Source organism: Strix aluco, chromosome 2 (assembly GCF_031877795.1).
Source record: "Strix aluco isolate bStrAlu1 chromosome 2, bStrAlu1.hap1, whole genome shotgun sequence".
NCBI lineage: Eukaryota > Metazoa > Chordata > Aves > Strigiformes > Strigidae > Strix > Strix aluco.
The window spans coordinates 21123548-21147251 of NC_133932.1; the positions used below are offsets into that span (position 1 = coordinate 21123548).

The following is a 23704-nucleotide window of genomic DNA, read 5'->3' on the forward strand; positions in this document are numbered from 1 at the left end:
AGCTTTCCTGTGCATAGATGTGGATTTCTGTTTTGCTTTTTGTAAATATTGTAAATACTATGTTGTTTTAAAAAAGAAAAATCAGTGAACCACTTGTTTCTCTTACAAGCTAGCCTGCTTCAGATGTAGTGTGTTGTGGAAGACCTGATTTTAATGTAAAAGGTTGTAACCAAATTAAATGCTACTGCATATATTTAAAGAGTTGGAGGTCTCTCCTTAACTTCAAGTAACCTATTATGCATTATTCAGCTAGAAAGGCTTTCCAAGTTGTCCAAGTACTTGCAGCTTCCCTGTGCTGTGCCTTTCTTGCACCTGGGGTACGTTTAATGATTAACGGAGAACCCCATGTAGGTACCCTAAGCATCAAGAAACAAAGCTTTTGCATTCTATGTGAAGAAAGGTTACAAAGCTTGGTATCAGCAGCTATAGTTTTGAAAGAACTTTGCCTCTCCATGTCCATGCATGTGCTGTAGCCCCATCCCACGTTAACTATCTTACTGTGCTAACCTTTGTGAGATTGTATTATGCTACTAGGCACATGGCAGGGTCCCATCTCCAGTGGTGAACACTGAGCTCACCAAACTAAGCACCAGTGAGAAATCAGACCTTCAAAGAAGACAAGGTGAATAAGTGACCTTAAACAAGCAGTGGTGACACTGCTGAATATCTAGTTATGGCCAAGGATGGATGTGCCCATGAAATCTTGTGGGACTGCCACTAGGTCTGAGTCAGGTAGCAGAACTCGAGCTGAAGAACTGCCAGCTCAAATTCAGCTACGTGCTCACAACAGCTGTAAACCTCAGTGAATCATTTCAGGTAAATGCCATGAGAAACGTGCCATAATTGCTGTCATTGCTTACCGTAGAGTAAGCTGTTACAGAGTACAGACAGCTAAGTACGGAGGTATCAACACCCACCGTTCCTACTGTGTGCTCTGTCTCCATGTACCACTTGACTGCCTTAAACCAGTGCCAAGTAGAAGTGATTTTTTTTTTTTATGCTTGTTATCAAAGGTAATTCTTGCTAATTTATTATATGCCTTAAAGTTTGATTTGGATAGGCTTAGCTATAAAAATTTACCTTACCTTAAGACTTTGTGACTTGAAGGGGTAAAAAATTAGAGAATTATGAGCATTTATTGCACTGCACATTCCCACTCTCTTACCCACCTCTAATTGAAAATAAACCCTTATTTGTCGTCCTCTAGCATAGAGATAATGGGGGGGGACACCATGAACGACACAGTGCCAGAGTTCCACCTATCAGAAAGACAGGCACTGAGAAACTGAATTTAATGACTGTAGTACTCACCAGGGATAGATTATCCAGCCATTTCATCAGCCTGCTCATTGTTATTAGAATAGCCCATTACCATATATGTATTTTTGACTGTTTTCCAAGGACTGAAATTGAGTGCACGCAAGTAGTAATAGCCAGATACATTTTATTTTTCCATAAAGCAGACCTGATGATTTAGAAAGCGTCTAGATAATAGGCCCACAGAAAGCAAAAGGAGTTTAATGTTCAAGACCACTTAGAAGCAGTGTGTACAAGTTAAGTGCTCTCTCCCTAGTGTACGTTAAATTATCTCTGATACCTATGACAGTGACCATGGGCATATTCACCTATGGAAATCAGGCTCCTGGATTTAAAAAAAAATATATTTTTATGGATGAATGCATTGCTATAACCCCTTAATTTAGAAAACTTCAAGTTAATAACTCAAAGGGGAGAAATTGTGCTATGTACTCTCTTCAGGCTGTTCTCATCACTAGCGTAGCTCAGCCACTACAGCAAAGACCAAGTTGTAGCCTTTATCCACCACATGTGTATTGGCAGATCATGAACTTTCCAAAAGGATGAAAGAGAAATACAGTTGAGATTAGCACTCAGTGAAGGTGGTGGTATGCATTTGTGTACCTTTCATGTGATTTAATATTATGTATGTTGAAACTACTATCTGATCTATATGTTATTTATAGCCTAAATTATTTTCTTAATTATAAAAGGCTTCCTAGAAATGCTATAAGCCTGTACTTCCCAACCCCTCCATCCAATAAACTATTCTTATGCATTTGGTAATGGTTTGTAGTTGTTTTGGTAACACTTCTTTTAGTTGTGTATCATGCTGATGTGCATATTCATTTTAGCATGCTGTAATAGGTAATTCAAAAGGAGACTTACCATAACATTGTGATTTCTAGTCTTATAGAAAGCCTTACAAGTGAAGGCTAATTGCAGAAGCATAGCAAAATAAAATTAAAGGTGACACATAATGCCATTTTCTTGCAAAAGAATGACAAAGGGCTAAGTGGAGGAAGCAGCCACCATTTAAACACATCCAGCTGTTGCCACAGAAATACAAACAAATTAGAGTGGAATTTTTTAAAGAAAAAAAGCTGGATGAAATCAATTTAATGTGCTGCAGCTGCAGCCATTAGACTTAGAGAAAGTGGCAATTCATTTTTTTCTGTAGGAATAACTTACTGTGTAATGGCCATCAACCACTCTTGATCGGGGAAGAACCCTTAGGTAAGACTTCTGAGGGGCAGCTTCATAAACCCACAAGAGTTTAGTTTGCCATTTGACTAATGTGGGCTACATTATTTTTCTTTGACGTGTTTATGGGGTTTTTTCTTGCTCTTACTTTTCCCATAGTAACTTTAGGCAGGGTGTTAAAACTAGAACAGAGGACAAAACAAGACATTATGACAATGTATAAATCTGTGGTTCACTGTCTCCGAAGTACTTTGTAGCATTCTGTCCCCCTCGTATGAAGGATACAACAGACCTAGAAAAGGCCCCTATAGAAGCAGAGGTGATGACCGAAGGTGAGTAACTGTTTAAGCTACTGTCTCTCTTCTAGATTTGATGTGTGTGCATTGAACGCTACAGTGGTCTACTGAATTATGAGCTGTATTGAAAGGCTGGATGGAGGCAGGCTGTTCACCATCTTGCCTAATGTAAGAACTAGGAGTAGACATGAAGCTGGAAAGAATCTTAAGAAAAAAGTGGTGGTTCTTAACGTGGTGGGGAAAAAAATCTGTGGAACTCCTCTACTAAAAAATGTGGGTGCCAGTTTGTTTATATGGACAAGTTCACAGATGAGAAAGCCCCTCAAGGCTGTTTTATATAGAGGAACTTACATATGGGTCTGGAAGGGCTCTAAATTGAAAATAGTTAGAGGTTGGAAGAGTCATCTACGTTTATCTTGTTTTCCTATTTTCCTGGGCATTGCTTATTAGCACTTGTGGAGCAGGATTCAGTCTGCCCCAGCCAAGCCATTCTTAGCTGCGTGCATGATTGTGGTGTTGTTCTTGGATGCAGGACTGTCAGATTCAGTTGCTATTAAGGTGTCACCAATGATAAAGGAGTTCAAGGATTGAGTGAGTGTTTTTTTAGTCTGCTAAGAGTGATTTAAAAGGAATCTAAGTAGGGGATGCAATTCTGTTATAGGCAGCTACAACATACTAACTGTAATTGAAATAAATATAAGCAAGCCTGCTCACTTTGCTACTGAAAGATTTTCATACAGATTAGAGCTGCAGGACTTAAAAGGTAACTGTTAACAGAAACACCAGGTAGATATTGACAGTAGCCCTAGTTCAGCAGTCTTTCTGACACCAAAAAGCAATGCCTGTTCATCAAAGACCCCATAGATAGAGGAAAGATTTCATAGTAGAATTACGTCCAATGTTGACAGTCATTAAAAGGATAAAGTGCACACTTAATTCAGAAAGGCCATAAGCCTTGGTGTTCAAGCAAAATACAATCAATCAGTAACGTTTTATACCTAACTAATTTCACATTATGGCTTCTCCTTCAGTGCCTAAGAGTACTTGTGCACCCACTTACAGGCAGAAGGGAATGAAAACTTCATCAAGTCTTTACTGAATGTTGAGTTTAAGCCAAAGGCCCACAAGCAACTACAACACATATTATGCTGCTTTATAGCTCAGGTCAAAGGAAAATTTATCAGAGCTAACAGGAGTCCAAAGCAAGCCCACTAAGAGACTAACCCTACAGAGGACAAAGTCGTTGTGGAATAAAAAGCCTTTTATTAGATTTTTACAAAATAACTTGTAAAAAAAAATTCACCTCATATCGGATACATGCAATATATAAACTTACACATTCCAACCCACTACCTCATAGATTCATAGTTTGTCCACTACTTCCTTCAAAGAGAAGCAACACCTGCATTTCTAGGCCAAAAACCAGATGAAGGCTCACCTATGTTTTTTCCTTCTCTGTTGACTTCAATCTTTAAAAAGCAGATGGTGCGACAACCGTAGATTCATAGAGGTTATGGTTTCCTGCTACACTTTCTCTAGCAGCAAAGTCTCTTTATGAAGTTTGTTCCCTCACAGTTATCCTGGTTTCACTCTTGGGAGGTATTTTGCTTTCCTTTTTTTAAAGCCAAGATGATTTTGTTGTTTCTGTTCATTGAACAGCCCCACTGCATCAGCACAACTGAGGGGCAAATAATCTCCAGCAGAGTAAGGGCTGAGAACTTCACACCATCTGGGGAGTCATAACTGGGAACTGCATTCTCAGACTTTGTCATCTATTTAAAATATCAATAGTTCTTATTTCATTATCCCAACACATCCCACTTAGAGCTAGAATCATGTTGGTGCAGTTCAGAGACCAGTGAAAAACCTTCACAGAACCAGAACACTTTTATTATAGTGTTTAGACAAGTAATTATCAGGTATCATCCAAAATTGTTCTCAAAACTAAAATTTAGATTTAGCTTATCAATGTGATCAATTGCATCTTAGTAAACAATACAATTATGCACAGTTATCTTCCATTAAGAAATACTGTAAAATATTTACAAATGTTGTTTCCGGCAAGTGTCCTTTTAGCAAGTGCACAAGTTGCATTTCTGAACTTCAGCACTGAGTCCCATCAAGTGTACACAGAGGTCCCACCAAAGTTTTTTGTGAAACCATCTTAATTACTCACCTTTCAAAGACTCATTCTGAAAAAAATCACAAAGATACAAGATTTATATACATAAAGGCACGGCAATTCTGTTGAAACCAATTATGTTACAGTACAATAGAGTCCAATCAGTGCCTTTCATGCAACAAAGTTCACTAACAAATTTAAATCTTCTTCCAGTAAAATTAACTGCACAAGGACTGTATCCTTCCCTTTTGGTAAAAAGAATAACCAGCCATTATTTAATCAACTCAAAGTTACTACAGGAAAGCAATACATAAAATGGTTTTTTCTTTCTGCCTAAATTTGCTAGACTTTTAAGGCTATTTGTCATCAAAAGAAAATACTTTCCAACTAAGAGCAAAGGTGAAGTTTCATTTGTGCTAGGATGACAGACTAAGAATGTTTCTATAGCAATGGTTTTATAAAAATTATATATATTATATAGGTGCTGTCCTAGAAGGCATCACCACCAGCCACAGAACAGCTAATTTTAAAGATAGACCAGGAACTGAGAGAGAAGAAAACTTTGAATTCAGAGGACAAATTCAGATCAGGTATAAGTGAATTTATCATTAGAACTACATCCCTGGTTGGTCCAGTGCTCACAAAGACTCCATGCAATGGACACACCAAGAGTACTTCTCCCTGTAAATGATTCAAAATATTCTCCCCTTCTCCTTCCTCCAGTACCAACTTCAAGTTGTCATTTCTGAAGCTTCAGAGTTTTCCTAGACAGCAGTTGCACTGAAAGAGTATTTGCACTTTTATATCTGTCTGCAGCTGAATAATTAGAAGGCAGACTGTTTACTGCCATCAAGCTAATCAACTCCCAAAGCTTTAAGCTGTCGTTCAATCTCTTCATCTGATATGGTAGCAGCTTTTGATGTTGATGCAGATGGTAAGCCTCTGGCAGCTGATGGAGCTTTGGCCATCTAGAAGAAGACAAGTTTCCTTCAGTCAAAATAATACATGTTATGACAAGCTGACTTTTCTAGAGTAAGACTGTAAAATAAAGGCCGCTAGAATAAACTATTTTTAAAAAGGGAATGAAGGGGAAGAAGCACATGAACTGAGTAAAACTATCCATACCTTTCCGGAGATTTCAATTCCTATCTCATCAAGCACTTGGTTAACAATATCTTGGCTTTCTTCCTCTTCATCAGAAGCATCAAAAATATCATCCAAAGTATCATTAACTTAGAAGAAAGAAAAAAAAAAAAATGCACACTGCCTTAAGCAAGAAGGTTACCAAAATAACTTAGTACCATCTTTCTACCCTCCCAGAATGTAGTAGTAATAGCACTGTATAAGATACCAACAGAAAGCACCTGTATATTGGAGAGGCTTTCTTACCTCTGCCTGGCAAAGCCTGTGAGCACAGTTAGAGCAGCAAGAGTAAGGCATGACTGCTTTTATAAAAATGTTTAGTTTCACCAAATAGTTCAGTTGCGCTATCTACCCCCTTACTAGATTTTAACATTTCTTAAAAACACCTTCTACAGTTCCATAAAAATCCCTTTCCTCTTCCTCCTCCAAGTAAGTTGCAAAATCGTTAACTACTCAAGTAATCTCTAAATCGCAACAATACAGTTTCGCTCAGTTGAGGTGTTCACATCTTGCTCAACAATATTGTTTCAAGTTGCTATGGCCAACACAGCAGCAGGGATTGGGATAGGAAGGACACTGTGTTAGCGACACCAGGAAGTTTGGTATTAGTTAGGTGACAGTGAACAGATGCAATCAGGAAGAAGAAACTTGCCACCCCCCAAGAAGTTGGTGGCTTGAAATAAAAAGGAGACAAAACCATCCCGTACCGCCATGTATATAAAACTGAGATTATCAATAATAGCTAAATTAAGTGTCCAGTCCCAGAGGAAAAAGCACATGCAGAACTATGGGCTACAGAAGGGGCAATTTTTCAAGTCCCCCTACCAGTTATGCCAACAAGGTTTCGAACTGGTCTCAAACCCCCTTCCCTTCCAGTATATTCTTTCTAGAAGTATGGTGGGTGTTTTGCATGAAGATGGGAAGGAACAGATTCTAGATTTAGTATCTAGAGCTACTAAAAAGCCTAAGGCTCAGCCTCCCTGCTCAGACATGCATTGTTTTGTTTGCTCTTTGATTTTGCTGTCAATCTCATTAATTGTGGAAATAAAATGTCAAGCATCAGTATTTCTAGACTACCCTTCCAAGAGCACTGTGGGCTGCAGCTGGCAGAACTTACTCATTTCTTCAGTCATTTCCATCTTCATGTTTTCCTTCTGGAAATTCTGCATAGTTTGTAGTGTCTTTTGTGGATCCATTTTCTTATTAACTGCCTGCATCGTCTATTAATATTTTAAAAAAATTAATCATAGAATGAGACATTAGTAGATACCAATATATACATTAAGAAGGAATAAGACTTTTCTAGTAAAAAACCTGCAGTCCAAATTTCACTTTCCTTGTCTCTTTACATCCCATGAGACCTGTAGATACACCACAGATCAATAGTACAGTCTGCACCTAGTAAGAAATATCACTATCTACTACCCTAATAGATATGCTTTTAAATGTATGCATCTTTCTTGCACCACGACCCTTCTCCTGGCCTTATATTAGGAAAAATCTGCCTGATCTAAATGAAAAGATTTGGATAATATTTCCTAATTGGCAGGCTATACACTTTAAAGAGGTAAATGGCTGCAGGTTTTCTATTCAGTAAGGAACATTTACTTGAACCAACACTAGAGGATGGGCATTAAATCACGATTTCCATTAAGTAACATAAATTATAACAACTTATGTTATAATTTAATGGAAAAATTACTTTTCTCTGAAAAGCAAATACTGAAGTGTTCAGGAAGTATGCATTAGCTTAGGGTGAACCTTTGTAATAGGTAATCTTTCTGTGACAGTGAAATAAACTTCACCTGTTTTACTACAGGTATGCAGCACTGCCTTTGCAGGCACTGGTATTTAATATTTCTTCTTTCCTAAGCAGCAAGCTACTGTATCTCTCATGGGATGTCAAAACCTAAATACAGGTACAAGCAATTCAAATATAAAGTCTAACCATCTTTAAGAAGATAAGAGTTGGTTAATTAAAAGGGATGCTATCAAGCTGCTACAGGCACTACTGGCTTCATAGCAGCTCTTCAGCCTTCATGTCTGAGTTTGGTTATGTCATGATAACATACTATGCTTCTAATGTTACTTGAATTTCAAAGACTGTGTTCATAGTCACATTATTTGAAGTTAAAAAGTTGTCCTGGACTTAAGAGGGTGTTGGTTCTTTAGAATTCTTTTACAAGAACTATAGATGGACATCAAAAATATGTGCACTGAACTGATACAGAGTTTATATATCTTCAAACAATAAGGGTCAGATGCACGATTAAAAAAACCAGGTAACGATTAACTGGACTTTACTATGTCCCAAATTAGCTCCACAGTTGCTAAAAAGTATACAAAAAATACTTTGAAAGCTTTGCATTCACGTATTTGTCTTGTTTGCTGAGGCAACTGATTCCATGTATTTTTCATTGATGGTTGTGTGACAGTAAGAATAGTTTATATTCTTCAAAATGAACAACTGTATCCTTCTCTTTAGGCTTCCCATGTTGATATAGCAAAATACTCACTTTAAAAGTGACCAAAACAATGTAACACCTTCCTCTCCAATAATAACTAGTCCATATAAGTACCTGCTGCATTTCAAAAAACACCACTTTTCTGGATGCTGGTTAATTTATTTTTTAATATTTTTTGTTCTTCTACTGACTTAACCTTCATAATTGGTCTAGCGACACTCCAGTTTTGAGAAATACAATCCAAGACATCTCTCAGATAAAACCAAGTCAACCATGTAATAATTAAAAAGCAAGACCAACTTGTTCACATGCAACACTGTTGTAAGAATACCAAGCTGTTTAATTTGATCAGTTGTGTAGTCAGACAAGCCCCCCCCAGCTCTGTGGGTTAGCCATGGAGGATGGAAAGTTTGCTACCAAGCCACAACTCTGTATCACTGAACAGCTGATATCTGTCAACACATTGCTTCTAAAAGATATCTGACAGCAAAGCCTTAGCAGTAATTACTTTCCACACTAAGTTGCGTTGCATTACTGTGCGTAACTGGATTTAACTTGGACTTGTCTACAATGATGCGTGCGAATTCTGTTCACCTCAGGCTGAACAATCCTACTTGCCAAAAGCAAACTTCCTATTTGTCAATTCAGGGAAACAGGGGAAAGTTCACAACCAACTCAGATAACTGATTTTTCAGACTCTCTCATGAGATGAGATTTGTGAGAGAACTTAACGCAATACTATTTCCTTAGACCATGAAGAGTGAGAATGATTAGACTTCCTTAGGAACTTAAGATCCAAAGCAATAACCTACTTTTTGCAAAAGCCATAAAGCTACTGTGACACACTGCCTTGATTTCTAGACGAAGCATGCCCTACTTTTTCCCCAATAAAAATTGCTTGTGACAAGATATACAGGCAAGACACTGTAGCAGCATGGTTTGGGGTTTTCTGATGTACTAAAATAGTTCTTCACTGGCATTAGAGTTTATTTTTATCATGTAAACATTTGACAGATGTGTAGCCCAAGAAAATATGCTTAGTTAGGTGCTAACTGGCTGGACTGACTAGAGAAAAATTTCATAACGTGAATAAAATTACATGTCCCTACTGTATCTTCAACACTATTTGGAGTATTAAGCATTAAGTTTTATCCCTTCAGTTATCTTATACAAAATAACACAACTTAACTTTTGCAACCATGTGTTGCATTTTAATGTAAAAGAAAGTCTTGTAACGCCTTACTTTTGCTGTAGTTGACATAGCTCCTGCCATCTTCATCTGAGAGTTCATGACCTTTGTTTGAGTGGACATAGAAGTGACTTTAGAGCTAACAGCGTATGTTCGATTCTTCTGCTTCCGCAGTTGTACAAGTTGTTTTGCTAGCACTTTACAGGCTTCTTTGTTACCAGTCTTAGCCATTTTCTTTATTTCTAGTTCCTGTTAAAAAAGGTATAAGATTAATTCCACAGAATTTTCATTCAACACTAACAAATTCCAAAAGTTAACTATCCTCTTGATTTTTTAAAAGACATTTAAAGTTATATAAATAGTCTTCCTTGCTTTTCTACCAAGGTTATTTAGTAAAACAAATGCAATGCTGTTATGATTTGACCAGAAGGAAAAAACAGAATGAAACCGAATTATAGTATGGTAGCACAGAGTTCCCTAAAAGACTTCAACTTCTGCATAATATCACATTCACTTATATGTCCACATTCAATTCCATATCTGAATAGGGAGTAACACTTAAAAAACCCAAAACCCAAAACCAATCCCAGAAGTGAAGAAATTATTATGGCCAGCCAACTATTAGCGTCATGAATCTTTGATTTCTTGCATTCATGGACAATCAAGCCACACCACTCATGGAAGAAATGGGGAATTCATAGGTTCTTTTTAACACTTTTGCATCCTTGAGAGAATCTCATAACCTTTGGGGAAAGAAGTAGATAAAGTTAGATGACCAATAATTATAGGCTGTTTGCCCACATAATTTAGCTGGACTTAGCACATAATGAAAGTGGTATAATTTGTCTACAACAACATATGCTTAAACCTTAAGAAGGACGCTTCTGGCTTGCAAAAAACCCCCAAACCCCAATCTATCAATTTAAGGAGAAAGAGCAAACTATCCAGCCCAGAAGTACCAGGAAAAAGTTTGGCACAAATAGTCCTGTCAGCTGGGATTTTTCGAAGTATGCCTTCTGATTTGTGACTTGGTAATGTAAACTTTTCAACTAATTTTTCCATTTTAAGCCTTTTTAAGGAGGGCTGGCTGTAGTATCTCCATTCTTTGTATATGTCCAATTGTACATTTTGATTTTTACTGTTAAGTAAAAGCAGCCTTTAAAGACCAGCTTTCTCCTGTGATTCTTCAACAGAATCTACTTGCTACAGGAGTACAGTTGCTTCACTTTATATGCACTGGTAGTCCAGAAAACTGCACTTATAAGAAGATATGTATGCAAATCAGTCCTGTTTAAAGGCAAGTGCAAACCGACTCACCGCATTAGTTTTACTACTAGGAAAGATCATGGTTAAATTTACTATAGATATGGCACTGGCACAAGATCTCTGTAAATCTGTAATTTCCAGAAGGCTGTGTCATACGTACTATTTTAATCCAAGAAGGTACAGATTGGCAAATAAAGAGCATGAAACTCTTCAAACATTAGAGGCTGAAATACATGTAAAGCTGTCCTCTTTGTAAGTAGCTCACAGAGACCACAGAAAAAAAATTTCTATAGCACGCCCAGAATATTACCTCCTTTTTTCATACTTCAAGTATTGTGAAGGATAGGAGGGATTAGTTTTCACACTAGCAAACACCAGTTTGCACCCTAGTTTTAACAGCAAACATTTGAAAATAGGGATATTCTCACTGAGATGAAATACCTAAGTAGCACTTATAACCCAATTTTCAAAGCACAATACAAACTTATACCAACCACTGCGAAATCACTGCAGATAATCCAGCTGCAGGAATCAAACCCTATATATAGATGATTTTATTCTTAATTAAGAAGAATTTGTGTAAAGTGCCGCAATACATTATTGGGTTTTGAGATGTCTGGGGCAAGCTTATTAAAGTCAGTCATGTTCTTCTGGAAAAAAAAAAAAAATCAAATTCATATAGACATATGAGGTTACTGAACTGAAACAGAACTGTCTGCATACTTTAAGGGTATTTTTATACATAGAATTTATATAACTAGGTTTTCTCAGAGCAGTACCTCATAAAGAAAAAAGTCTTTCTGAAGAAAGTACATAACAAAATGTTCTGAGATTAACTGACAAGCCTTTGATCCTTTTTCACCTGATCTGATTCTGAAAGCTAGTATTTATTGTCCACTGATTCTCTCATCCTAACAGCAAATTCTAACTTTTTCAAAGACTTATTTTACTTCTCCTTTCGTCTTCTCCTCAGAAATCCAACATTTCTGAAATAATTTACTGTAGCAAGTAATCAAAACTTCAGCGTGAGTATTCATGAAAATTAAGGTTATTTCCAGAATCAGAATATTTCATACTGAAAAATACCTTATCTACGAGTAACGTATTATATCTTATACGTTCAAGGCTTCCAGAAACAATTTATCTGACCTCTTTTAGTTTATTATTCCCAGCTCTTGGTATTCATGCGACCTGCTGCCATGAAACAACACTTTAGTAGCTCCTGAAACACTGGCTGGATTTGCATAGCTTTTCCCACAGTCTGAGCATGTCTTCATGCATCAAACCCCACCATCTGTCACAACCATTTATCCAATTATACTGCCACACAGGTGCAGCATCCATTCACTGAATACTTGATAGCTCACACACACTAATTTTTAAATAGATCTTAATTTAGGCATATAGTTTTACTATTATTACCTAGTTTTGAGGAAGTTCTACATGAATGAAAGTAACAACCCTATGGGGTATTCATGATATCCTATGGTTTTTCCAAGTACTCCCTCCCACTGGAGAGTCATGGTAACATACGATAGCAGTGACACTTTTAGTTTTTCCACCACAAGACCACTGATTTATAAGCCTGTTAGAAAAAAACCTTCTGAAGGATAGAGAATGCTAAGAATGGAAGGGAAAAACGAATGCAGTTATTTAATCTAAACAAATTGTTTCAGGCTTTTCCTATGTTAAAGATTGCGAATCACTTTTAGATACTAAATTTTTTAATAACTGAAAAGTCAAAAAGGGGAAGACAACTTTTTCAGTGTTTAATTATTATACATTGAGTTGTATCTTTAGCACTTTGCAAATTTTCTGTTACACCGGAGGTATGTGTTTGTTTTTAAAGAGTAAAATAAAGTTCCCTGCTCTACTTACCAGTTGTTTTTCCTGTTTTTCAAGTGCTGCTCTATCTCTGGTTATAGCCCTCTGTGTACCTCTTAACTCTCGATTTTGCTCCTTTATTATATCTGGAAAGAAAATATTTATAGCTGGGAAAAGTTTTCAATACTATGTAAACATCTTATCTGCTAAGCACTCTGCAGAAATGCAGCATGTTTGACAGCCTCCCTTCGTTCAGAACGAACTGTCAGCTATCAAAGAACTGTCAGCACTTCAAATGTATGAAATATTAGCAAAATACAATTTCATGTATACAATATGATTATGTTTCAGCAGCATAAGCCATATGCCATAGCAAAAAGGCTATTTTACCTAGATGTTTCTTTGCACCATAACCATAGCAAGAGCCTTAACCACACAGCAGAAGGTAGGTACACACACTTTTCTGCAAGTTTCAGCCCTAACTCAGCTACAGTAACATATTCACTGTGAGCCCACTGGTTTTCCACCAGTCAGACCTAACTGCAACAGGTAGATCTGCTGAAGAAACCTTATATATGAGATCTCAGAGCAGTTAAGGAGTTCCCAAGTCCATTAAAACAGGGAAGATACTCCTAGATGCAAGTTCTGGATCCTGCTCTTCTCTGTTCTTATTCTGGTTTGACAGAGATTACTCTCCTCCACAAATGTACCACATCTGTGCAGCTCAACTTCAAGTCAGGCTATAAAGCAACAGTGTTTGAACTTTTTCAGTTAGCAGATGCTTGAGAATATTAAGATATGAAAGTGGAGGGCTTTATAGCAAATTTGTTTCCTGACAACTGACATAGCCATCTGTCAGGTGAAACTTCATAGGAGTTTTGCCACTGTACTATTTAAAAATTATTTACCAGTAACATCCATTTATTAAAGCAAGTATTATTTACAATACAGGCATCAATCATGCTAGTTGCAATTAACTTTTGTTAGAATTTATAGCACGTGCTTAGGTGTGATTCACCTGACCAAAGGTAGGGCACTCTGCATCCTCTGACCTTTATAGAGGAAAGACATTAGTACTTTTAGAAAGAAATTAATTTACTCCTAATGTATCTGTCTACACGACCTTAGATAAACTTTGGTTGGGAGTTTAAAAGGAGCAGACTGTCACATAAACTTTGTGACTTCGGAGCTTTTTCATCTAATCCACAGAAGTAACATCATGGCAGAGCACTGCTGTTGTACTTAGAAAGTTTGAAGCACGTGAAAATCAATACAAACTGGCAGAGTTACTAATAAATAAAGGCATGAAGGATAAAGTCTAGATAAATTCTAGAAACCACAGTCACCTTTTTATTTTTTAAGGCTTGCAACAATTTTTCTACAAACAGAAAGAAGCATTTGCATTCTTCATTCCCACAATCAGAAATGCTGTAAAATACCCATTGCTGAAATTATTTCAACATTAATAGGTTTGAATCAGAAAAACCCTAAACCTCCAGTGGCATTTTAGAGAGGGCATATACACTACCCACTCCGAACAATTGGGTTTGGCCAAATAAATACATATTCCAAACAAACTCTGTGAAAAAGAGACCTGTTTTTACAGTGCTACTATTCCTCCAAGAACTACACAAAAAGCATCTTCAGGAGATGTAGACTTTTCAACGGGCAATAACAAAAAGCTGAAAGATGACATGGATTACAACACTGTGTTCTTCACACCAGCAAAGCAGCAGTGAAAATTATTCTGAAAACAATGCTACAGGCAAGTAATTTTGAAGGTAGACAAATGTATATTACTTGCACAGCTGCACTTGCAAAAATGAAAGAAACAGCTTAATAGCTATATACAAGACTGTCTTTTCTAACTACAATAACTATTAAAAAAAATAATCTCTTAGTGCAGAAAGCTTGAGAAGTAGGAACTTCAAGACGATAAGGAACAAGAACTGTACTTAAGTCAGGAGACAATAAGGGTAAGTCCGATGCTTATTTCTGTTGTTTCTGTTCTCACATAGTGGCTCAAATTAAGGATAGCAATAGCTAAAACCAACAGCTATCTGCAGTTACAGGCCATTTCGTTTGTTTTTTGTAAGTGACAGCCAAGATGAGAACTTTGTTCTTGTTTCTCTGTGATAACTGACGCAGATGACGGGGTATTCCTGATACAGCCTTTTGCCGATCGCCACTCCCGTGTGTCACGCCGTGGCCTCGCACACCAGAGTAAGGAGGAAGCACCTCCATTCCTTAAAACAGGTTGGACCAGAGACACCCACAGCAGGGCTTGCCTGGGCCCTTCAACCCGCCTCGGCCATGGAAGCTCATCGCCATCTCGCCCTTCCTCCCCGCTCAGGTGTTGCACCAACCATGGAAAGAGCCGAGCAGGAATCACACGTATTCTCCCTTGGTGACACACAATTGGTGGATGCACTGCGTCATTTTTGGCGAGCCTTTTTCGAAGGACGACCCACCGGATTTGGCACAGGGCACCCAACATGCCAGCCAGCCAGCTCCGGGGCTCGCCTGCCCCCGGCCAGCCTCTGCCCCACAGCCGGCCTGGGGCACACCGCCTCGGAGGGCTGACCGCCGCCCCCAGGGCTGCTGTCAGGTAAGCGACCTTTGTTGGCTTTACTTTGGTTATTTCCGCGTAACTTTAAAGCGTTCTGTTGGCAGAATGGCCACAAAACCATCAAGACCAAGTCGTTTCGAGACCCGCGTACAGAGCTGAGGGCGCAGGCGGCGGCGGATCCCGCTGCTCCCCGCGGCCGTCCTCGGCCGCCGCAGAAACCCGCTCCCGCAGCCCGGCACCGCTCGCCTCCCTGCTCGCTCTCGGCTCCAGCAACTCCCCGCGGGCCTGTTTTGTTCCCTCGCTAACAACAAGAGACATTCCTCCTCCTCCTCCCCCACCGCAGACCGGCATTAGCGGGGCCCGGCTCCCCCACCTGGCCCCGGCCGCCCCACAGGGCCCGACGCCCCGGGAACCCCCGGCCTCGCTGTCGCAGGGGTCTGGCCCGGCCCGGGGACTCTCCCCGCCACCCCGCCTGGCCCGAGCGCCGTCGGTGAGTCACCCCGGGCGGGCCGGGGCCTCCTCCTCTCCCTCCGAGTTTCCGCTCCGCCGGGACACAGGGCCCGAGGCCGCCCCGCGGGCACCGCCACCACCCCCGGGCTCTCGCTCCCCCCGTCCGAGCCCGAGCCTGCGCCGGGGCCAGCTCCGCGCCCGGAACCCCGCCAGGACTGGCGGCAGCCGCCCCCGGGCTGCCAGAGGGGCGGCGGGACCCTCCCCGGGGCGCCGGCGGCCCCGCTCACCGTCTACAGTCTTCTTCTTGAAGAGCGAGGCCATGGCTGCAGCCAGACCCGGAGCCGCCGGGACCCCCCTCCGCCGCCTCAGCGGGCTCCTGCCTCCTCCTCAGGTGACCAGGAAGCGGCCGGGCCGCGCAGTCCCGCCCGGCTCCGCCTCCCCGCCGGCGAGGGGCGGGACGGGGCCGGGCCGGGCCGGGCCGGGCGGCCGCGCTGTCCCCGCCTATCCCGGGGCGGCCGCTGGGCGTGCGGGGCCCGGGAGGCGCTGCCGGCCGGGGCTGCAGTGGCAGGGGGCCGCGGGGTCGCTGTCCCCCCGGGGGCGGAGGGGCGCGGGGAAGCCCCCCCCGGGGGTGGTGGTGTACGGCCGCGCCGGACCGCCCGTGGCTTCCTGCCGCTCCACGCACGGTTTAGGTTTTCTTCGTGTATATTTAATTATTAAAAATTAATTAAATCCAGCAGTGTAGCGCTCTTCGGCTTCGCCGCCTCTCCCCGTGCAACTTCCCGCGTGGGCAGCTGCCGGGGTTTGAGCTGAGGTCGCAACTCAACGTTCCGCGTGGGGTCGGTGTCTGCCCGCGGCGCGGAGCGCTGGGCTGCAGCACCGCGTGTTGCTGACGCTGAGCACAGCGCTCCGGCAGCCGCTGCGAGGACACCGCGGGCTGGCGGGCTGGGGGTTTTTGTTGAGGAGCACCCCAGCTTTGGACCCTCGTCCTGAGCCGTTGCCGTGCCTAGGGAACTCGTAACACCTTGATTTTCTGAGACAAGCCTTTGTCTGAGGATCACGGCTCCTGCGGCGCGCAAGATGTAGGAGTGTGGGAAAAGGAATAATAATTTTCTTGGTTTTCAGTGTCTAATTACAGTCCTTAATTTTTAATCAGGTAGTTTATAATGTAGCTGTGGTTTCATCATTGGCGATTACCTACGTACACATCAGGACCTTAGAAAATAAAGGAGCTATAGTATGAAATACAGAGCCATTGGTTTGAATACTAGCTAGATACACCTTCACTTTAAAGTGCTGGGGGGTTTATGTTAATTTACAAGGAAAAATAAGTGATTGGAATGTAGTAGCGCATTTTGATAGCTAGACATAAATTTAACCTGAGGAAGAATTGTAGTTTTATGGTGGCAGTACCCAAATAAACCACACTTTTATAACCTTGCATGGAAAAACAGTCTATTAGAATATTATAATAGCAGTCTAAAGATGTATGTGGACATAGGAAGGTACAAACTATGTGTTTGGTGTCAGTATTTCTTGATTTCCTGAAAGTGCTATATTGCAAACAGCAAGTTTTCATTGTTTTTCATGTGGCTTTTTAGTTATTTTTCACTGATGGTGCTAGACTGAAATCTAGATCATGTGCGATGATGTAGATACTATGGAAGTTTAGCAATTCACTATGAGATAAGTTAAATAAAATACCCTCTACGAGTTTATTCCCGTATGTCTGTATTGTCTATTAGGTCAGATCAGTCAGAGATGAGTTAGTAAGCAAAACTGAAATCCTGGCTTTGAAAATGCACAGATGAAGGGGAGGAGAGAGCTTGTAATTTAAATTCAGTTCCCCACTTTCCTTGAGAGAGAGGTGGGGCAGCTTAACTGTGGGGTACTCTTAAATTGAGCTGATTAGCTGAGAGAACAGAAAAGCATTTTTTTTCCACAACATTTCTTCATGAATGTTTACTTGAGGTAAACAAAGATGTCCATAACAGGCTTCATGACTGCAATAAATAAAGTATGTCTGAGCTATTGCTTGCCAAGACTTACTTAAGCCTGAATGCTGGGATGGTTGATTTGGATCTTTTTGGTAGTAGCGATAGGATAAGAGTAGGCCTTGAATTTATCCTTTAAAAGAATAATGCTTAGATGTCAGTGTTTCTTTTAGACTCTCAATGCCCTGTTTCAGGATCTATTTGCAAACCAAAATGTAAAGAGAGGATCTTAGTCCTTTATGCTATAGACAAACTTTAAAAATCAACCAGATGGAATAAATAACCTTTCCTTAGTGACAGTATGCAAGTATCAGTAGCAAACAAAAGCAGGGACTGTGTATTTTCTGTTTGTTGGATACTAAGCATAGTGGGACACAAAGACTGGTTCAGAAGGATGATACGATATCCTGTATTAATTTAAAATTGACCACCTTCAAATCAAAGTATGAAAAGTGAATTTGGATAATAAAAGCAGATTAACAGTGGGAAGACTGGTCTGTATTCTAGAGTTGTACTTTGAAAAAGGTGGTGTGTGTTTGTTTTTAAAGAAACATATAAGCTACTCTAGTATTGGTCCATTGGAGTATTTAAGCACATTGTTAATTTAAACCAGGGGACTAGGTTCAGTCATGGTTAGGTACTCAGATGAAATGGCTGCTATGAAGAGACCCTTGCAAATCGTAGCTTTCTGGTACTGTTCTTTAGAGTTGTAGATAAAGTGGCTGATTTGGAAAAATACTTTTCTGATACACTCTCAGGAGAAAAAGGAGAGGTGAGCTTTCAGGCATATGAGTCTTGAAGAAACTCTCAAGGTTATGCTTTAAATCTTTCCAAGCTTTCTGGCTATATCAGCTGGTCTAATGAAAGTCATTAGTCTTCCCTATCTCCCTTTCTAGGGTGAACATTGCCAGTGAACTTTCGCTGGCAAGCTAAGGCAGACTGTCTTGGGATGCTTTGTGGATTATGACCCAAATTGAGTACTCTGATCTATTCTGGGCCTGTCTTAATTTCTCATCTGCAGATACAAGGAAATTAAATGAGGCCATGTGTAGTAAAGAATGAAGTGAGTATGTTGAAAATTACAGAACCCTGAATGAGATAAATGATCAAAGACTGGTATAAATGTATGGTTATTTGAAATGCACAGCGCTTGACATGTAAAATAAGGTTATGAGGAGAAGTGTCTGAGGCCTCAGCAACTCACTATCTTCCAAACCCTGCAGGGACTCACTAACGCTTTACTTTATCTTGGAGGAGCTCCACTGAAATCAAATGACATGGCACTTACATGTGTAAGAGTTTGTGAGATCATGCTCTAAAGGCTACGTCACCTTATACCTTGTCGTATGAAGGTAGGCTGAGTTAGGAGCGGGACAGAAATGAAAAGACAGGGAGAGAATTGCAGACCCTCTAGAAGCTCAGGCTGCTGTTCCACTCAACGCTTGAATTTCCTTCCTGAGTAAGAATCTGCAGGGGCGCAGGCTGAATGTGATGGCTGTGTTTGAATGTATGGCTCTGCTGAAGTCTGCGTGTGTGTCATGATGTTATCTCTAATTGCATTCATTAGTAAATGGTACTTGGAAATTGGAGTGCGCTCTCTGGGGTGGAGAGGTGATGGCAGTGCACTCTATGGGCACAAAAGGTGAGACACTGGAAAGAAAATGAAGTGGAAAGGGTCAGGGAAGGATTGGTGGCCATCACAAACGGTGTGCGTGGAAATTTTTGAAGAAGAATAAGGAGTTAGAAGCAATAGGAATAATTGAAGAAGGCCCTAGAGGAGAGGCTCAAGAAGGTGGAGAAGAGCAGTGAAAATGGTGCATCTGTAAGATGCTGGAGGTTCCCTCTGGTGCCGTGGTTCTGAAATTAATTTTCTCTGCTTTGTTCAAAATGAAATCACTTATTTATGTGTACAAGTATAAAAAAGTGTTTTATACAGCACTTCTCACCCTCACCTTGCATGAGAGCTGAAAAATAGCTTTCATAGGAGAAACAGGGGAGTCGCATCTAGCAAATACACAGGTATGAAATAACCCTTAGAAACACTGAGAGTAAAATTATGAGATAGATTTTATAAGGGAAAACTATTTAACTGTCTGCAAATAATGTCAGTAGTGAAATGTTGTCAAGTAAGAATAATGCTAAAATAAATGAGGTTGCAATGGGAATCAGGTCAGTAAGCTACGGAATGGTCAGTGGATTATGTATTTGGAAATGGTTTGTAATTCTAAATATTTTCATTTTCCCCAAAAAGGATATTTTTAATTATATTTATGAAAATATTGAGGAATGTGGTGAATCTGAAATACCTGAATGTCTTGCTTCCCATCTGTTCACATTTTAAGTTGAACTGTGTGTGTATGTGAAGCAGAGAGAGTATATTGTTCTTATATGTAACTTGTTTCTTGCTTTCTCTGTCTAAAAAGGATCAGTTGCCAATAGACTACTACTCTTCTATTCCTTACAGCATACAAGGTGTACACGATAGAGGGAAATACACATCTAGGTGTGGAAGCATGGTTTGATTTAATTTGTTCTTGTGAGGACTGTGTGACATCTATGGAGACTGAAACTGTCTTTTGATGTGAGAGGGGCTTTGTGATGTGCATATTTTGCTCAATAATCCACTGAATTCACTTGACAGACTTCTGAGTAAGTAAAAAATGGCAAAAACGAGTTAAAGAAAAACTGTGGTATCTTAAATGTGAAATGTTACTGTTAGAGTTTGATGAAGAGCTTTTGGTAACAGGAACTCAGAACATTTAAAGGATGTTGTCTTCATCTTAATTTTTTACTCCTGAATGTATTTGTGAACAATTCTGGGAAAAAAAAAAAATGAACCACAAAAAACCCCAAACCCAACCATCCTCGATATATGTAAGAGACAGATAAGTAAGATTTTTTTTGTTGCATGGAAATAGCATATCAAGGTAAGATACTTAGGTATGCAAGATTACACCTTAGTTTCAGTCACTCTCAGCATCTTAATAAATACTTTGCTCCATTTAGTATGTGCATAAAGTTCAGTACTTTGTGAAACCCTCTAAATGCCTAACTCTTCCTTACAGAAATCTGGTTTTAATTATTACCTTGATTGGTGATGATAAGATACTTTTGAGTTGCAGACTACGTCTTTTATAGTCTTCACATCTGATTGCAAGGTTCTTCCTTGGTGAAAGAGCCAACACTTCATTTTAAAATAGTGCCATTACTTTGTACAAGCTGATTTAGTTTTGCATCAGTAATCAAGTACAGTAGGACATCATATTTCTGTAGGGCATTCATGAAATCAAGGGTTATGCTTTTAAAAGCATTTGCTTGCAAATATCGTATCTTTAAATGACTTTGCTCAAGGAGAAAAGGAAATCCAGGCTGGCAACAAAATAGGTAAATACCGTTAGCATTTTATCACAAGCTTCAAGAACTCCTCAAGGCATCAGGTTCAGAAAAAAGAGCGAGAGATTATGGGGAGGATATTTATTATTACAAACCACAAAGTCAACAGGGACTGCTAAATGTTCTTACAGTCATAATAGCCTATCTCATGTTAATTCTAGCCCGAAGCTCTGTGACTCTTTATGTGCAGAGATAATGGGGGGTAAAACTGTATTTTTAGTTTAGCAGCAGATTCCTCCCAACCATGGAAAATAAATTAGAGAGCTTTGCAAACTAAAAATGATTTGGGCTTTGAAGGAATTCCCAGCAATAATATACAAGACTTATTACCCTGGGTAGTTAGAGGGTCCTGTATGTTTATGGCTGATAGTAGTCATTTTGGTTGAATATTGCCTCTGTAACTTGTTTTGAAATAATTTGCCTGTAACGCAAATCCGTTGATCCTAAAGAAAAGACCTTTTTGGTAATGTTCTTATTGTTTGTACTTCCTGTGTATATCTTAGATAAAATTTAGTGTATGTTGCCCAGGCAAAATGCCGTGTTAATGATAAAGTTGTTATATTTAACTTAGCTGGAATTCACTACACATCAAGATGTAACACATTAAGATCTGTGTTAAACAGGTTCAGATTTGAGAACGTGTACATTTTTTTTCAAGTAAAAGGCACTACAAGTAGTTGTTCTAAAGTAATGCATTACTAACCTAGGAAATTCAGTTTAAGGTTATTACTGTTCATTATTTGGTTTACATTATCTAGGAACATGGCTGCTTTGTGTTAGGAATACTATAAATGGGGAAAAAAAAAAAAAAAAAGGCACTCTACCCCCCAGAGAACCTGTTGTCCCAATATAGTAAGAAATAATACGTGGATGTCAGCAGACTGGACAACACAAAGAAACCAGAAGTTTCCTTATGTAGCCTCACATGCTGTCTGTGCATGGGTGTCAAGGTAAAAAGATGTTAAACATTTGAAAAAAGACCTTTGTGCCAGTTTGTGAAGAAGTCCTTCCAACAGTGATGAGTAGGTAAGGAGAAGACAAAAAGATATTTGTCAGAAGCAAAATTAATAACAGGTTGCTAAAAGCTAGAGATAGTGAGAACTGAAGGAAGGAGTCAGTGTGGACTGTGAATGTGTGGTGGTATGGAGGAGGTACGGAGATCGGGATAGGCCAAGGAAGGCCTTGTGGTGAATAACCAGAGGAACCACATCAAAGGGTGCAACAAAAATAGCAGCGTAATCAAAGCAATGATCAAAGAAGATGGCTTTTTGCAAAACATTTTGAAGGAGCTGGGTTGGATTCATCAGGGACATGATGAAAGGTGTTGTACTCATATTGCTGCACAGTAATGAGTATTTGGACTAAACCCCCAGCTTTGTGCCTCAGTTAGGAAGGCTAATCTAGCAGAACTGCTCTGCAAGAGGGACTGATAAGATTTTTATACAGCTAAAACAATGTGGCTCTGGAGATGATGCTCAGCTGACCACCCTAAATAATGGAGGTGAAGGTGGTGGTGATTGAGTTGATTAGGAAAGGGAGAAGGTTGGAAGCACTGCCCTGTGGAGCTGAGTATCTGTAAGGTAATGGTAGGCAAAGAGACTGGTATTTCCATTCAGGTTCTTCAAAAATAAGTCTGGAGTAAAGAAGGAGAGCTATAAGTTATTCTGATAAGTGGGATAGTGGAGGTTTTGTACTAATGAATGAGAGTCTTTAGAAACAGAATAGAGAATAAGGAAACCAAGGACAGGGCCTTATAAAAATGAAAGAGTGCATCCTTTCGACATAGAGCTTAGGGATCTGGTGTAGTGGGAACTGTCAATGTTAGGTTAATGGTTGGACTGGATGATCTTCAAGGTCTTTTCCAACCTAGACAATTCTATGATCCTTAATTGCATTTAATAAATAATGCAATTATTTATTAGATTTTTTAGCATTTTTGTAATTATTTTTTATGGAAGGGATTTTTTTTTTAAAGTTTGGTAAAGTGGAAGTACTTCAATATTAATTTTATTCTAATTAAAGTGCATGATATTCTTTATCCCTTAAGAAGGTAAGAATTTTTTTTAGTTCTGATGATTTTGCAATACTTTAAAACATTTTTTTCAGTCTTTTAATAACTGTGGTAAGAAGCAAATATTAATTTAGAGGAGTTATGATATTCTTGCATCCACGTGAAGACAAAATAATTTTAATATTTTTAGAATAGTTAATGTTTAAGTATAAAAGGAATACAAAAATATTTCTTAATACTGGAAATATCAAATCATTTTAGTCTTTTTGTTAATGATTTATATTTTCACTGGGGTTCAGAATGCTGGTTGCTTACACTGTCCATTGAGAATAGCTATAGCTACCTAATGGTCCAATCCAACTAAAAATATGTTCAGTTCCTGTATCACAAAAGTGTATATAAAACTCAAAGTCACTGGAATCTGCTCCCAAAGCATGTACTGCCAGAAAGCCAGGTATATTTTGTATTGCATTGGACCCTAAAGTG

General features: G+C 39.6%; 1 protein-coding gene across 1 annotated transcript; it reads right to left on the reverse strand.

Moving 5' to 3' along the window:
- Positions 1 to 4038: 4038 nt before the first annotated feature.
- CHMP2B (charged multivesicular body protein 2B) lies at positions 4039 to 16258 on the reverse strand. The gene is made up of 6 exons (XM_074813319.1): positions 16111 to 16258; positions 12859 to 12950; positions 9769 to 9963; positions 7178 to 7280; positions 6043 to 6149; positions 4039 to 5885 (listed from the first exon to the last, which is right to left on the reverse strand). The coding sequence occupies exons 1-6, from the start codon at positions 16142 to 16144 to the stop codon at positions 5772 to 5774; spliced, it is 645 nt and encodes a 214-aa protein (XP_074669420.1). The 5' UTR covers positions 16145 to 16258; the 3' UTR covers positions 4039 to 5771.
- Between the last annotated feature and the right edge of the window lie 7446 nt (positions 16259 to 23704).